The sequence below is a fragment of the Helianthus annuus genome, chromosome 12, assembly GCF_002127325.2.
Source record: "Helianthus annuus cultivar XRQ/B chromosome 12, HanXRQr2.0-SUNRISE, whole genome shotgun sequence".
In the NCBI taxonomy this organism is placed as follows: domain Eukaryota; kingdom Viridiplantae; phylum Streptophyta; class Magnoliopsida; order Asterales; family Asteraceae; genus Helianthus; species Helianthus annuus.
This window is the reverse complement of record NC_035444.2, coordinates 133,905,064-133,922,814: the sequence shown is the minus strand read 5'-3', so window position 1 is coordinate 133,922,814 and position 17,751 is coordinate 133,905,064. Positions and strand designations below refer to the sequence as shown.

The 17,751-nt window shown below is 41.6% G+C and overlaps 1 protein-coding gene across 1 annotated transcript; it reads right to left on the bottom strand.

Annotated features, from left to right (window-relative positions):
- Window positions 1–13,858: 13,858 nt before the first annotated feature.
- On the bottom strand, window positions 13,859–17,068 carry LOC110893417. Its single transcript, XM_022140528.1, has 5 exons — window positions 17,018–17,068; window positions 16,439–16,948; window positions 15,178–15,669; window positions 14,572–14,830; window positions 13,859–14,112 (listed from the first exon to the last, which is right to left on the bottom strand). The coding sequence occupies exons 1-5, from the start codon at window positions 17,066–17,068 to the stop codon at window positions 13,859–13,861; spliced, it is 1,566 nt and encodes a 521-aa protein (XP_021996220.1).
- Window positions 17,069–17,751: the final 683 nt, after the last annotated feature.

Here is a 17,751-nt window from a genome sequence, read left to right as displayed (position 1 = left end):
GACGGTCCCCCTTACCGAGTGTGAATCTCACATCAACAGCATGGACAAGAGTGAATCGACTCACACCTTCTTTAACAAGAGCCCGGAAAAGGTAAATAAAGGAAGGCACTATTTTCCCATTTTTAAAGAAATCTTCTACCTTTCCGACAACTTCTTGCGTTTTCGTATCCCTCGCCTAAGTCTGCGGTATATCCGACAGTACGGTGTTGTTCCAACCAGTAAGGAACCACCCGACATCGGATAAATCCTTAAAAATTTTAGATAAACTTAATAAAAACTATGAGACGGGGCTGTGTTCCTTGAACACGGGGCCGTGCCCACTTCCTTCCAGTAACATGGGGTGTGCTGAATTAACACGGGGTCGGGCCCCTCGTATTTTTTCGGCACGGGGCCGTGCCAGCAATGACGTAGGTCGTATTTTACTAACGGACAACATTCTCTGACACATGCATCCGGCACTGGGCCGTACTGCCCAGGCATGGGGCCGTTCCCACATGCTGTCACTGTCTATAAAGTCAGCCTTTGGGAGAATGTTTGGAACCATTCTCAAAAGGCAAGATCTCTGATGTCACACCCCCAAAATACCACACGCGGAAACCCCCGCGGGGCGTGTGACGTACCAGGATCCAAGCCATCAATCACATTGAACTAATAGGTATATTAAAATAAAACTTTCATTAATTATCATTAAGTGTTACAATGTTACAAGTAATTAACAGTATACAGCGGAAGCATAAATCATTCGTTAAGTGTTTATAAACCAACAATCTTGTGTTGCGATTCCATGTATCTCGACCCATGACCACTCCAGCCCCCCAGACAGCAAGTTCCAGTCAATATGCACCTAAGAACCTGCAAGGCATGTAACAACGAATCAACAACATAGTTGAGCGAGTTCATAGTTGGGTGTTCGTTTTAAGTTATTTATGAAAACACAGTTTGTCTTTACATGGCTTACTTGCCGTGAGGGTTACCCCATAGTTGAGAGTATGTTTAATCGGTTTCTTCTTTTCCAATCCATAACCCGTGCCTTGATTTCCCAAACCATATTCGTAATTAGTGGGGGCTTCCCATGTGAACCACTAGACCATACCATATCGACTACTAACGAAATATAAGTTGTGCCCTACATCAGTGTCTATCATCACTGACAGTTTGCCATAGTCCATTAGTACACGCCCGTTCGAACGACACGGTGTGAGGTTTGTTAAACCTAATAGCGCTATTAACTAATAACCCGCTCGCCATCGGCCTCAGCGATTAAGTCGATATAAAGAGGAGGGACTTCATGATAGAGTTTTGTCTAGTAAGTTTAAGGTTGTCCTACCCAAGGAGGATGAACGTACGTAGTTCTACCCAAGGAGAATACGCAGGATTTATAGTGGCATCCTACCCAAGGAGGATGGTCGTACATATCCTACCCAAGGAGGATATGTAGGTTTCATTTTAGTTCTTTTAACCCATTCCCAACCCTTGGGAATCCCATGCCTTGTAGAAAGTGTGAACTCACCTCGGTTTGCTTGGATTTGTTAAGTTACTTTACCCGTTCCAAGTTGGTCAACCAAACCCTACCGTGGTTACCAAAAGACAGTCAGTATCATGAACACATAGTCCCATACTCGTTTCACACATTACCCCAGTAGCATATCAGCAATAGACATAACACATTACCAATCATAACAGTTATTCATGCACCTTTCAGCTCATGGTCATCACATAGCTAGTACCCGGTTCACATGTAACTTCACATAATACACAATAAACATTTGGATCACAAGTAATTTCGTTTCACAAGCATACTAGATTAACAACATTTGGCAGCCATTACATTATCCAAGTTAACTCAGTTTATCCACATAACAGATTTGTTCCACATACAAATTTACTTCACAAGTCCAAGTTCTAGTTACACTTAACAGGTTACAGTAGGCATCGTGAAGGTGTACAGCCCAATATAAGTGATCCAATATAGGTGTGTGTGTGGTCCAAGTATAACTGGGTATCCATTTGAAATATTGTGCGGCCCAGTTATGTTTTTGTGATCCATGCCCACTCAAGGTTTACGATAACATGTGGCCCAATATGAACAACATGATTTAATGGTATACGTGGCCCGTTGCTAACTACGTGCATCTAATTACATCATGCAGCCCGGTTTGGTGTATGTGGTCTAACTTACGTAACAGGCCCACTAAGAAAATTACCTAATATCAGTGTGTGGCCCATGCTTCATCGAGTTAACGAAGTGACGAAACCCTTTGGTTTCGTGGGGGTTATGTGCGACGAAACTCTTTAGTTTCGTGGAGCCCAAGTGTTGGCCTGTATCGTCGTGAACGACATCAGACAGTTTCTGCACCTGTAACCCTAATCATGGCGGTTAATCCAAACAACAACTATTGATCATGCAACTCAACTAATTAATCTTATTAACATCACATTGATCGAATCTAACTAGTTATAGACATATCAAACAAATCGACATTCCAACTTCACAACATTCCTTAGATTACTATCATACAAATCATCTAACCTAAACAGAATCACCATCTAGCGTTCATGCAACTAACATTATTGATATTAATCCAACATTTATCACCACCAGCACATACATCATGCAGCGTTCATTACTAAATAAGCCAAAGTGAAGCACTAACCAAGTATGATGATGAAACATGGTTGCCAGCAACGATGAAACGTCGGGGTAGGAATGGGAGGCTGCCGTCAAGTTGAAAAGAAAGGAGCACGACACTAAGGTTGGCGAATGATGACTAACAGAATGTATGCACCTATTAGTGGGTTGGGCCGAGAAGTATAACTGGGCCGAAACCCCTTTTTGGCGAAACTCTATGTTTCGCGCGTGAAGATGGACGACGAAACTCATGTTTCGTTGAGCCCAAAGCTCATGTTTCGTCAGGGTTGCCAAATGTTATAACTTACATAACTCTAGAATATTCTCAATCATTCATCAACACATTAGTTACCTTAGACAAGGTTCACGCAGATTAAGTCACGTAACAATATGTAAAGGAAACAATTAGATAAACAACCCATTCAATTAAGAATTAACACATCCACTAGTCACGTATTGAACATCTAAGTTACATCTAAGCGCAGCGAAAATCCCTAAAATGCGAGTTGTCACATCATCCCCAAGTTGAAAGAAATTTCATCCCGAAATTTAGCACGTGGTTACTGGGGAAGCTAGTTGTGTTGCGTTGTTTCCTGGTTTTCCTGGGGTGTCACATCATTCACCCGTTGGTTTGGAATTTCGTCCCGAAATTCCACAGTAGCTTCAACCTCAGTAGTGGTTTCATTGTTCTTGAACAATGGGGATATGTGAGTTTCATTTGGTTTTCTCGTTCCCAGGTAACCTCTGGGCCACGACGGGAGTTCCAATGAACTTGAACAAGGGGTATTCTAGTGCACTTGAGAATCTTAACGTCTCGATCTGTGATTTCAACTGGTTCCTCAACGAATCGCAACTGATTGTCGATAGTGAGCTCCTTCAAAGGAACTATGAGGGTCTCATCTGACAGACACTTCTTCAGATTTGACATGTGGAATACGTTGTGAACTCCACTGAGTTCTGCGGGTAGGTTTAGTTTGTAGGCCACTTCGCCTATCTCTCCGTGTTTTCAAAAGATTTAACATATCACGGTTTGAGTTTTGTCTCGCATACCAAATCGAAGTACACCTTCCCAAGGTGAGACTTTAGATAGTACTCGATCCCCAACTTGGAACTCGAGTGGTTTCTTGCGCTTAACAACGTAGCTTTTCTGGCGGTCACTAACTGTCGCCATTCGTTGTCGTGTTTGAGCAATCTCCTCTACTGTGCGTATGACGAATCCTGGGCCGGTGATTTGGCTGTTCCGACTTCTGCCCAACAAAGAGATAATTGGAACCTTCATCCGTACAATGCCTTGAACGAAGCAGCCTGAATGCTGGTGTGGTAACTGTTGTTACACACAAGCTCCACAAAAGGGAGGTGTCTTTTCCGATCGTTGCCAAAGTCGATTTCACGTGCTCGAAGCATGTCTTCAAGAGTTTGGATGGTGCGTTTAGTCTGCCCATCCGTATGTGGATGATATGCTGTGCTCATGTCTAACCGAGAGCCAAAAGACTTGTGCATCGCTTGCCACAATTCAGAGGTAAAACGCGCGGTCCGGTCAGAGATAATGGAGGTTGGCACCCCGTGCCTAGCAACTACTTTTCTCAGGTGGATGTCTGCAAGTGTAGAAACTTATCCATTTCTTTGATGGCTAGAAAGTGTGCTGGTTGTGCAAAACAATCAATGAGTGTCCAGGTAATGTTGTTTCCGTTTCGAGTTGTAAGTAGACTATCGACCAAATCCATGGCAGTCCGTTTTTATTTCCATGTGAGTGTTGCTGGTTGCTGATGCTACACCTTGCCTATCCACAAGTCGATCCATCATTCACATACTTAACTAGATGAGCTTTCATGTCGGATCACTAGTACATGGTTTGTAAATCCTAATGCCTCTCATCAAAACCCAGGCGGCTAGAATGTCGAAGCTGGTGTGCTTGCTCAACGCGGGTTCCCTTCAGTGGCCGTGAAATGGGACCCACATTCGTTTCAGGAAGTAGCGAGTATCGTCCGACCGGTCAAAGGTTGCTTCCCCATTCCCCGCATGGGTTCGACTTGAAGATTCCTCTTCCTTCAGTTCTCCAGTTTTAACATAGCGAGTCTGATACTGGTAAGTTAGAGTCGATAGCGAGCAGCAGAGCTCGTGTACGTTCAGGTTTCGCAGTCGTGTTAATCCAGAAGTTCCATTCAGCGATGTCATTACATTCTTTAGCTCCTTCGAACATTAGTACATGGGAGGCCCTTGCGATCGGTCTAAATAACACATCTGGTACCGTCCAAGAGATACCTCCATCCAAAATCCCAAAGCCATGGTTTTCACCGTCAGTCGAGTGTGTCGCGCAGTTCCCCTTTGCGACTCTTTCACGTATGTCATGACTTTCTCGTGTTGCGTCATTGTGCAGCTGGGACGCTGATTCGGACCATAAGGATATACTACTGAATCACCGCATCCTCAGGTAAAACGATGCTCAGTGCATTGCAGAGTCGGAATTCGAAAGCTGAAGGGACGTCCTTCTATTTTGTCTTCCACAAGCACAGCACCCTGTTGTGCTAAAGAGATTAAAGCTGCGCGATCTGTGAGAATCCTATGATGAACCTACAACAGCATCCACCGAAACCAAGAAATTGATGTACCCCCGAAGGAATCTTTGGCGTCAATTAGTTTCTAACAAGATGAATCCTAGCACGATCCACGCGTATCCCCCACTTCGTTGGTTACATGATCAAAATGCTTTTATCGTATCTAATGTTACATTTAACAAGACTTCTCACATAATGACTCCTCCCCCAGGAGTTCTAAGATACAATATAGGCGTGTAGATCCCAAAACAAATCCGGATCACAGTGGTTGGTTGTTTTAACCCATAACACCTATTGATTAGGTGTTTGAGATATGAAAAGTTAAGAAGAATCAAAGATGAAGGTGAAGCTAATGGATTAATGAATACAACAAGTGTTGTATTGAATCCAAACAATAAGATATAACAGTAAACCACCTTGGATATCAGATTTGAGCACAAGATCAACACAAGAATGTAACAACACCAATATTCATTAAAGAGCCAAAAGCTTGAGTTTGTTACAAGGCATGAGCTATATATACGGTGTTCCTGATCAGCCAGCAAATTTATAAATTTGCTGGAATCTTATCTACACTAGGTCAGCTGTAGAAGCAGAAGTTCCTTCTTTCTTTCTTTCGTGTTTCTTCTTCTTTCTTGCTTCCTTTTTCTTATCATCCTTTTCTTTCCTCTTCTCAATTTTATCAACCAAATCCAGCATATCTCTTTTCAACTTCCACGCTCGCTCCACCGCTCTCTGAAATAACGCAGCCTCTTCCAAATTTGCATTTCCTGCTCCTACATTTATACGACTAGCGTTTAATATTGTCAGATCTGAGAGCCCAAACATAAAGACATCCATCAGATCCAGAATACGAATATCTTCATTTTCATTGGATCTTATTACAGCTTCACCAGTCCTGCTGTCATAAAACCATTTCTTAAAATTAGTGAGTGCGACAGGAACTTCTTCTGGGAGCTTGATCCTCGTGACAACTTTGGCTGGGTTGATTACCCACGTCACTTTACCCTTTCCAATTACTGGATCGATGGTTGTTTTTGAAACTCTGCGTCTTGGAGGAACATTACTATTAGATAATTACAAAACAATCCCTTGCACATTCTAATTAGCTACAAACTACTACTAAACTAATCCAGCACAAGTATCAACGATCTCCAAAGTTCTAACAATATCCCCCCTAGATCGTTGCATACTTGTCTTTTCATTCTTCAGTTGTGGACGCTGGATTCTCTGTAGTTTGCTTCTCAGGCTCTGTAAGACTTTCTTCATGCACTGTCGTTTCTGGTGGTACTTGTGTCTCGGTTGGTGTAACCGAAGTCTCTTGAGTAATTGTAGCTTCACAAGTTGGTTGGTCCTCCTTAGTGGCCTCATATGTGGATGAGGCCGGAGGTGGTGATGTGGTGGTGGGTTCAGCTGTAGAAGCAGAAGTTCCTTCTTTCTTTCTTTCGTGTTTCTTCTTCTTTCTTGCTTCCTTTTTCTTATCATCCTTTTCTTTCCTCTTCTCAATTTTATCAACCAAATCCAGCATATCTCTTTTCAACTTCCACGCTCGCTCCACCGCTCTCTGAAATAACGCAGCCTCTTCCAAATTTGCATTTCCTGCTCCTACATTTATACGACTAGCGTTTAATATTGTCAGATCTGAGAGCCCAAACATAAAGACATCCATCAGATCCAGAATACGAATATCTTCATTTTCATTGGATCTTATTACAGCTTCACCAGTCCTGCTGTCATAAAACCATTTCTTAAAATTAGTGAGTGCGACAGGAACTTCTTCTGGGAGCTTGATCCTCGTGACAACTTTGGCTGGGTTGATTACCCACGTCACTTTACCCTTTCCAATTACTGGATCGATGGTTGTTTTTGAAACTCTGCGTCTTGGACGCTGCGGAGCATGATCTGGGAAACCCTTGTTACTTTCTTTGGCAATTATTCGCTCGAAATCCCTCCCGATTCCTCTTTCTTCATGGCTTAATATGTCTAGACGACCAAGTTCCCGTAGATCCCACCTAGGAAGTGTGAAAAGATCAAATCCAGTTTTGAAATACTGGATTATTCCACCACGTCTCTTTACCACGAACATTCCTCGAAGATTGCCATACATCCTGCTGATTATTTTATCCGTAGCTTCAGTCTTTTCCACTGTTATTACTTGATAAAAATCCGGAAGTCGTTCTCTCTCTTTCTTAAACCATTCAGGGTGCCAGGAGAGAAGGTTTTTCCATTCTCTTGTTCATAGAGAACTTCGTCTTCAAGACCCCATTCAAGAAACTTTGCTGGCATATCATCCCGATCCACAGCCTCTTCATCACTTTTGTCTCCCTCCGATACTTTGTTGACCGACTCCAAACGCCTTTTCTTTGCCTCTGCCTCCTTTTCTTTTCTAGTCGTTTCTTCTTCCATGAAAGCATCGAAGTCAAAGATTTCTTCAAAAGTGAACATTGGCTCGACTTTCACTTTCTCACACATGCTTCTCATCATTCTATACATTTTCTCCAACCCTGCTTGCTGGAATCTGATGAATTTGGACTGCTTAGCCATGTATGCAGTCATTTCTTTGTTTTTCTTCCTCTGATCCTTGATCTTTTCCCTCAGAATGTTCGTGTCATTTACTTGATTCTTTAGCAGACAGATTTCTTTGGCAACTGAAGGCCCGGTATCTTTGATTAGCTTGTCGTAGAGTTCTTGAAAGGGGCGAACCCTTTGTGGAGGTACTGGAGGTCTTGAAATCCTTGTTGGCTTCACAGGGGACACTTTGGAGGGGCCTTGACTTGCTGGGACTTCATCAGGATCGACAAGTAAGGTGTCAACAAATTCATTCATTCTTTGAACTTCCTCAGGCACCGTCTCTGGTCTTTCAGAGGATGATATCTCTTTTCGTTTCAACTTCTTTTCTCTTTTCTCCTTTTCTTGCAAGGCATGAATCGCTTTCAAATCTTTAATGTGCTGGCGTTGTTCTTCTGACTCGCCCGCCCTTATGCCTGCCTCCATAAATCGTTCAGTGCTTTCCAACGCCCTTTTCCTTTTGGGTGGTTCGTCTTCAGCTGCCTGTTTTTCTTTCCTTTTTCCTTTAGCGCGTTCTTCTTTTGAGGCTGCTTCGGCTTGAGCTTGAGCAGCTCGCTGTTGTTTTTCTCGAACAGCTTCTTTGTACTTTTTATAAGCTTCCTTGACTATTGGTAATCTCTCTGCTCGGTACATCCAATCATGCAACAGCACCCATTCATTGGTCTTTATCTCAATGTACTGACGGCTAGTGGGGACGTGGAACTTGTAAATATTTCCATCGTTTGGAAGATCCTTGTGTTGGTCATTGATCAGCATCTGAACGAATCTTGGATACATCGCCCATGTAGCTCCACTTGCATTCTCAAGCATATAGTTGAATATTAAGCCAGAGAGATTGAACTTCTGATTAAGACACAGATTTAGCATAGCTGCCGACCATTCTAAGTTCGAACCATCGAAACCACCCTTTCGGTGTGCCAAACTCATAGAAATAACATGAACAATGAATCTCCAGTCTCTGGTGAGTCCTCCTCTCTTAATTTCTTTCTTCTGACTGAAATCTCCAGCGTAGCCCATTCCTCGAAAACCATCAAGAATGTCATCTTTGCTCATGCTTAATGGATCTTGATCATTGTCTAGCAGCTTCAGAACCTGACGGATCCTGTCTTCAGTCACTTCTACTCTTTTTTTGCGAACCGTTGACACTATCCCTCTTTTGTTGTTGATGGTTTCTGCTTTTGCGTTTTCCCAGAATTCTTGTATGTGAATGTTGTAAACCTTAACTGCTGTCTCCACAGCATAACCGATTCTGCTGGAACGTACCAATCTACTCACATCTTCAAAATCTAGAGGCACTTCGTCCAGGTTGATGCTTTGATTATGTTTCAACGTTTTATCCCACTCGAGAATCTTCACCATACTGCACATGGCACGTAAAACGAGGCAAGTTAGAACGAACATTTACACGGGAAACTATGCACAAGAAACTATATACAAAAGTTGAACAAGATTATATAAAATGTTAGATCAAATAAATTAATGAATTTTAAAAACAAAATTAAAATCGCTGGCAAGACATGGTTGTCTTCGCTAGTGCTAGTTATCGAAATCCGGAGACCAGATCAGTCAACGAAGATGGTTCATTATCGCTGACTTCGCTGGCCTGATTGATACCGGTTATCGATAACTGAAGTCTAGATCAACAACAGAGATATGTCATCTTCGCTGTCTTCGCTGACCAACCATATTTGTGTCACCGCTAAGTTCGCTCATCAACCATACTCGTGTCATCATGGAGCTCGCTAGAGTCCTGGTTAGCTAAATTCGCTAGCGAACTTAGCGAAGACCTGGTTTTGTTACCGGAAACTGTTTACCAGCGAAGACAGTCATGTTAATTCGCTACTCGAGCGGATTAGACTGTCTTCCTAGTTGCTCGAACTCGCGTTCGAGACTTTTGATCTTCCATGATTTAGGTTATTTCGCTGTCTTCGCTGCATTCATCAACAATTTCGCTGGATTCAAAGTTTTCTTACTAAACCCTCTTTAAACCCTTAACAAATTTACCCATATAATCACTGATTTCTCAAATCATCATACGATTCATGTAATTTCAGGTTGTTTCCAAATGTAACGAAATACCGGGCATATACAATCATCATAACGTTAACAGATCTTTATCAAGTTAAGAACAATATATATGAAATTTGAGACCAAAAACCCACACACCAACTGAAACATGAATCATAACTTGAATCCGATCTTGAAGAGAAAGCAGCGATTGAGTGAACAACCTTACCTGATAATCTTGACTGAAACTGAATCTTGTGTTCTTTTTGTTAGATTGTCCGGAAATAGGCAAGAGAGAAAGTGAAAACCGTTTGTGTGACTTTGAGAATTTTGAATGGTAAAACGGTTAAAAGGAAAATATATATATGAAAATTTAGATAACCAGCGAAATTACAATTTCGCTGGTATCTTAAATTCGCCGCCAAGGGTTAGAATTTCAAACATTTTTAATTTCGCTCGTTGATCTCAAACTTTTTCGTAAAACGTGCCCAATTTTTGATTAAAGTATTATTTATTTCCAAATATTCACAATTTTGCTAAAATTTGGGCCATTTTGACTCCGAACTTCAAATTTCTTGCTTTGGGAGGTTCCATTTAATGCAAATTTTCTTGAAATAACTGACGCTCATCGAACTTACCTGCAGAAGATCATATTACCGACACTCGCCAAATTCTTTATATATTATTATTATTATTTACTAACCAGGGCACAAGAAAAACTGCCAGTATATTTGTCCACTTAAATCCATGCATCCTTCTTTCAACGTGCCTTCAGAGAGCGCTTTTATCATGTTTTCGGTAATATTGACAAATCTTCGATGGCCCCCACACAAGCAATTGAGAATAGAATCATTACGCCCTCGTGAGTCCCACATCAGGACATACCCCTGCGATCAAGGTATGCACAAAGATTCCTCATCACGGGTGAGTATATTGGTTTCATTTTCTTCAACGATAGAACGAAGATCAGGTCTGTACTTTCGTACAACAGAGATCCCAAGAGCTATCGAGGGTTAAGATAGATAGTTCGGTGAACAGGTCAATACCACCGTACAGCAGAGTTACCAAACTAATCTATCAAAGGATTTTGGCCAAAGATGGCGCTTATTATGGATTTTGGCCAAAAATGGCGCTTATTAGGAAGGGTTTGGCCTTTTTTTTTTCTTTTTTAAGGCACTTATTATCAAAAGAATATCATAGCGTCTAGGTCAGCATGTATCTGGATGCAGCAGAAGGACGACTATGATATCCTCCGAATGAAATACCAATATAAAGACTCGAAATCTCAGACTTTGGCAATCTATCAACGCAAGATTCAAGACCATTAAGCCATATGCGGCAACGTGTTACCCACTGAGATGCGTAATGCCTGAGAAAAGCCAGAATTCTTGTGTAGACGTTATGCTTTGCTCCCTAACAGCAGTCTACTCGTCGGTGTTGCTGAATCTACCGATACGTCGTTGCTTGGTACCCTGATTTCCTTTTGTTTTCTGTGTTTGCAAGAAATGACAGAGTGTTAGCAATTTTCTATCACTTCCTCTAGCAGGAGTCAGACATAAGCATTCGTTTTTGGATTTTCTGAATATATCCCCCCTAAAATCTTTATTTTCGTGAGTCCATTTGCCCGAAAATAAAATTTTAATAAGAAAATCTTTTTGGTGGGCGACGTTTTCCGATACTTGTTTTACTTTCAACAGACGTTTTTTTTTAAACAAATTTTGATCACAAGATTCATTTCCAGTCAAGGAAATTGACCATTTCCAACCAGGTTACCAACTGGTTGAATCGGGTTTTATCGAAGGCTTTCGTGAAAATGTCGGCCCGCTGCTGTGTTGTATCCACTGGCACCACTTGAATATATCCCTTTTCGTAAGCATCTCGAATTGCGTGAATTCGAATCTCGATGTGCTTTGTTCTTGAGTGGTGTATGGGATTCTTCACAATTCCTAGACACGCTTCATTGTCGATGAATATAGGAGTCTTCATGATGTTGATTCCATAATCCCGCAACTGATTTTGTATCCAGAGAACTTGTGAACAGCAGCTGTAGGCCGTAGTGTATTCTGCTTGAGCGGTCGAGGTGGACACCGTTGTTTGCTTCTTGCTTTGCCATGAGATCAAACGATTTCCCAAGAATTGACATCCTCCTGATACGGACCTGCGATCTACTTTACAACCTGCATGATCACTGTCAGAATAAGCAATAAGATCAAAATTACTATCTTTAGGATACCAAAGACCTAGTTTTGGAGTTCCTTTGAGATAGCGGAAGATGCGCTTGACAACAATTTCATGGGATTCCTTGGGATTTGTCTGAAATCGAGCACAAAGACAGACTGCCCACATGATGCCCAGCCTGCTAGCCGTCAAGTACATCAGAGCACTGATCATCGAGCGATAAAAGGATTTATTTACTGGTTTTCCTTGAGGATCTAGAGTGAGCTCTGTCTGAGAGGCGAACGGGGTGCTTGCAACTTTACAATCGTTCATGTTGTACTTCGTGAGAATATCCCGAATGTACTTTGCCTGATGAATAAGAATCCCATCCTCCTTTTGCTTCACTTCTAGCCCTAAGAAGAAATTCAGCTCTCCCATCATGCTCATTTCGAATTTTGCCTTCATGACGGTCTCGAATTCTCTGCACAGCGCCTCGTTAGTTGACCCGAAGATAATATCATCGACATAGATTTGAACCAGCATTACATCCTCCCCGATCTTTTTGGTAAAGAGAGTCATGTCGATCTTTCCTCTGGTGTATCCACACTCTAACAGGTATGTAGACAACGTCTCGTACCAAGCACGTGGAGCTTGGTGAAGACCATAGAGCGCTTTGTCCAACTTGAAGTATCGACCTGGAAAATGAGGGTCTTCGAACCCTGGAGGCTGACATACATACACTTCTTCTTTTACTTTCCCATAAAGAAAAGCACTCTTGACATCCATTTGGAAGACTTTGAAATTTCTATATGATGCATACGCCAGGAATATTCTGATTGCTTCCAGTCGTGCAACTGGAGCAAATACTTCTTCGTAGTCGATTCCTTCTTCCTGCCGAAAACCCTGTACCACCAGTCGGGCCTTGTTCTTGATTACCACTCCACGATCATCCATCTTGTTTCGGAAGACCCATTTAGTGCCAATTGGAAACTTTCCTTCAGGTAAATCTACTAGTTCCCAAACTTTAAGCTTCCTGAATTGAGATAGCTCTTCTTGCATTGCCTGAACCCAACTGGAGTCTTGAATAGCGTCTTCGATGTCTCGTGGAACTGATTGTGATAGAAAGGCTGCAAATAGCCCTTTCTTGATGCTTGATGACTGCCCGCGTGTACGCACTCCTTCTTCGACTGTACCGATGACGTTCTCAAGAGGATGATTTTTATTTGTCTTGTCTCCGGCATTTGTCATAGATTCAATATGCTGCGGAAGATTGGTGAAGTGCTCATCCACGTAAATCACTGGTGGATCATTCTCTTGAGTTGGTTCATCCACATTCACCTGTGAAGAAGAAGCACCGTTTTCTTGGGTGTTCTCAGGCGGAGTGTCACCAGTTGCTTCATTCACGGCCAGAATAGGGTCAGCATATGATGGAGATAGACGGGTGGTAAATGGAGTCAAACCAATGTCAGATGAGTCAAACAATGGTGAGTGTCTTCAACAGGCTCAGTTTCTGGAACTACATCCGGAATTTCAAAGGTGTTGAAAATCACACCCACATCATAGAACCAATCAGGAGTACTTCCGGTGTTGGTGTAGTTTCCTTCTTGAAAATCGACATAGTAGGATTCAATCACCATCTTTGTTCTTTTGTTGTAGACATGGTAGGCCTTCTGTGTGGATGAATATCCCATGAAGTAGCAGATATCACCCACTGCTTCAAATTTGATGAGATTTTCCTGAGTGTTGAGAAAGGTGCACGAACAACTAAATGGTCTGAAGAAGTCAATGAGCGGCTTTCTTTTGAAGAGAAGTTCATATGCTGTCTTTCCGTGTGGTTTCATAATGAGTACCCTGTTTAGAACGTAGCATGCCGTATTTACTGCTTCTGCCCAGAAGATGATTGGAAGCTTTGAGTCCACCAGCATGGTTCGTGCAGCTTCGATCAGCGTCTATTCTTACGTTCAGCAACTCCATTTTGTTGGGGAGTTCTGGCTGCACTGTATTGAAGATGAATTCCCTTTTCAGCACAGAAAGATATGAAGGTCTGATTTTTGAACTCGGACCCATTGTCACTTCTGATTGACTTCACTTTCAATTTGGTCACATTTTCAATCAGCGGGATGAATGTTTTGAGAACTTCAGCTGTCTCGCTTTTTGCTTCAAGAAAATAGACCCATGAAAACCGAGAGAAGTCATCTGTGATCACCAAACAGTAAGAACTTTTAGCAAGACTTTTAACACTAATTGGACCAAAAAGATCCATGTGCATCAATTGAAGAGGCGCAGTGATCGTATTCACTGCTTTGGACATGTGCGATTTCTTGTGTTGCTTTCCTTGGGAGCATGCTATACATTTTTCAGAAAATGGGAATTCTTTAACCGGGAGACCTCTTACTAAGTTTAACTTAGAGAGTTTATTCATATTTTTAAAATTAACATGCCCCAATCTCCTGTGCCAAAGCAGTGACTCCGATTCTGATGCCTTAGAAATCAGGCAGGTTAGATTGTCGTTTGTCTTGGGATTCTTCATATTGAGCACGTATGTGTTGTTTTGTCTTGGAGCTGTAAGCATGATCATTTCAGCAGGAACAACATAGCCGGGCTTCAGAAATAAGCATTCCATGTCATTGAAAAGCACAGATATTCCTTTATCACAGACTTGTGAGACACTCAAAAGATTGTAACACAATTCTGGAACGTAGTTAACGTTCTCCAACGTGAGGGCTTCAGATACTACATCTCCAACTCCAACGATCTTTCCTCCTTTCTCGTCTCCAGCGAAAGATACGAAATCACCATCAATGAAGCAAAAGTTCTTCAGAAGTTCCTTCAATCCAGTCATGTGTCTCGAACATCCGCTGTCCACATGCCAGATGTATTCCATGAGCATCCGAAGCCATTTCTGCAGTTTATTCTGATATACAAAAAAATATATACAAATTAGCTAGATTTAGGAACCCAAATTTGCTTCATCTGGCTTCTATCGTGATTTTGACCCACATTGACCTCTTTTTGTTTCCAAAAATAGGCAGTTGATTCCACCAGTTTTTTAACAGATTTCTTAAGATAATTTAATTGATATGTGACGTTTGTAAGAAAATCATGTTCTGGTTTGGAAAACTTCTTGGTTTTACAATGTTTCGCTGTATGTCCTAAATGACCACAGCGAAAGCATCTTTTATGTCTGGGTCGTTTGGTGTTAGAAGATGATGTATGTGATGAGAGTCTTGAGCTTTCTGCTTTCTTCATATTCTTGTCCACTCTGCTTTCATCTTCTGAGTATTTTTCATCATTGTCTGAATCGGATGAGCTTTCAGACATGTTGTCCTCACTTGAGCTTTGCTCTTCACTTGCTTCGTAACTTGACTCATTGTAACTTTGATCTTTGTTTGGACTTTCTAAATCTTGATCTTCAATGGTTTCAGAACTTGAACATTCGGAGCTTTCATCATTGGTGGATTGATCTTCACTTGAACTTTCTGATCCTTGCTCGTCTTCTGAGGCAGTAAAGTTTGAATCTTCATTGCCATGATCTTCAGAGACACTCTTTTCTGAATCTATCACACCTGTTCTAGAAGGAATAAATTCGGGAATTTCCTCTGTGAGGAATTTTCCGAAACTATTCTTTTTCAATTCTGGCACAAATACAGGAGATTTACAGGCAACTTTATCATCACAACACGCATAATTCAAATCATGACATTCAGACACACAATGTTCACGATCACAGGTCTCAAATGTAGGCACATGGCCCTTACAGTTATCCGAAGATTTAAATTTAGGCACTCGGCCATTACAGTCATCCATCCTACTTAAACTATTACAATCATCCTTAACATTGTTTTTCTTAGAACAGTTCCAGGCGAACCAGTTAACGGTCGAATAACTGTCGCCTGAATATCCAATTCCTATTTTAGACCCGCCGCAGTCTCCATCCTCATCGCACACATCTTCTTTACACACAGTGGGATCTGCATTGCTTTTAGAACAGTTAGCGGTTGTCTCATTTTCACAAAAAATCATTTTGTTCAACGGAGGCCTTTTCATTGATAAGATCGTTTTCGGGATGAGGAGGTGGCATGGGCACATAGTTTTTGCCATGTGGAGGAAAGAAAAGTTTTCTTTCATTTCCGTGCCTATCCTTATACCCAATCCCATCTTTCACAAACGTTGGTCGTTGGCAGTTTTTAATGTCAGTAAAGGCCTTTTGACTGACATTCCATTTATCTACTATGGTTTGTAATTTATTCTTTTCATTCAAAGCTTTTTCTTACCTTTCTGTAAGATCGTTAATGATAAAATCTTTTCTAAACACAAATTCTTTAAGAGTTCGCATTTCAGCTAAAGTTGAGTTCAACTTTCTCTGATATGCAGCCTCGTTCTGTTTAAGCTCGTTGTTAAATTTTAAAGCTTTATCTTTTTGTCTTTCGAATTCTAGATTTAAGAATTTATAATGTGCCACGACATCAACACATGCGGGTGTGCATAATTTTTCTTTGAAACTAAGTGGAATACTGTTTACCAAGTCCTTGTCAGCCTTCTCTTTTGACGAATCTGCTTTCATTGCGGCTGCTGGGACCTTTTCCTTTCCCTTCTCAGATGCCTCGTTCGAAACATGCTCCTCTGCTTGACCACACTTTTTCTCCTTTTCAGGCTCCACTGAGGTCAGAATGCTTTTCAAACCTTTGTCAACAGTATTGTCTCCTTTTGGAATTCCAGCTGTCTGCTTCTCAAACTGCTTTGGAGAGGTTTCACTTGAGATCTTGGCCATCAGGGCTTTGTTGACTTGCTCCTTTGCTTCATTAATTTCTTCACTCACTAAAGCTTTTGGTGTGCTAGGAGACGCATTGTTCTTGTTTTCTTCAACTGTGATTTGCTTAACAGCAGGAGTGGCTTCACTGTTTCCTTCTTTCAACAGAGGACAATCACGCTTGAAATGTCCTAGATTCTTGCAGTTATAGCACCTGAGTTTGGATTTGTCAAAACCAGCTTTTCCATGACCCAAACGCTTTCCTGTCTTGTCTTGAAATTTCTTTAGCCTCAAAGTGATCATGGCCATTTGCCATTTCAGATCCATTTCCTCCATATCATCTGGATCAACCTGATACATGTCTTCAGCAGTGAACATCTCCTTTTTCAGTTCCCCAGACATCAGGGCTTCATAGCTGCTCAGAAATGTGTTGAAGAGTGCACGTTTTCAGTGGACACTTTCAATGCTTGAGGATCAACAATGATTGTCTTCTCAACAAGTTGGGGAGCTTTTGATGCGCTTGCGGAAGCGTTTGCATAGATTAAGTCGGAAGCTTGTGGAATAGAGCCCCCTGAAGCAAGGAATGCAACATTTTTCAATCCAGCGGAGGTTTGAGTTGATTTTGGTTAGTAACCAGCAGTGTTCATCTCTCTTTTGTTGACATCCATTTCAAAGGCTCTTAGGGTATTGATCAGATCGGACAAAGTGACAGGATTTGGATTGTTGAGGAAATCCTTCTTGATCATCATGCATTGTAGGCTCCATTCCTTGGGAAGTGAATCTAGCAGCTTCTTTATTGCAGCACGATTTGTGACAGGATTTCCCGCCTTCTTCATTTTGGTCATCATATTCAGAAAACGACTGATTTGGTCAGAAAGGCTTTCTCCGCGAACTCCACAGAACATGTCATACTGTTTCTGCACCATGTCTCTCTTGCTTTCGATCAACTCTTCATTTCCTTCATAGTACTCAATTAATGCATTCCAGAGTGCATTTGCAGTTCGGTGTTCCTCAAACATGTTGCAGTTGTTGGTTGATAGAGCCATGGTTAAAGCAACGTGAGCACGACGATCACGTTGGATAAG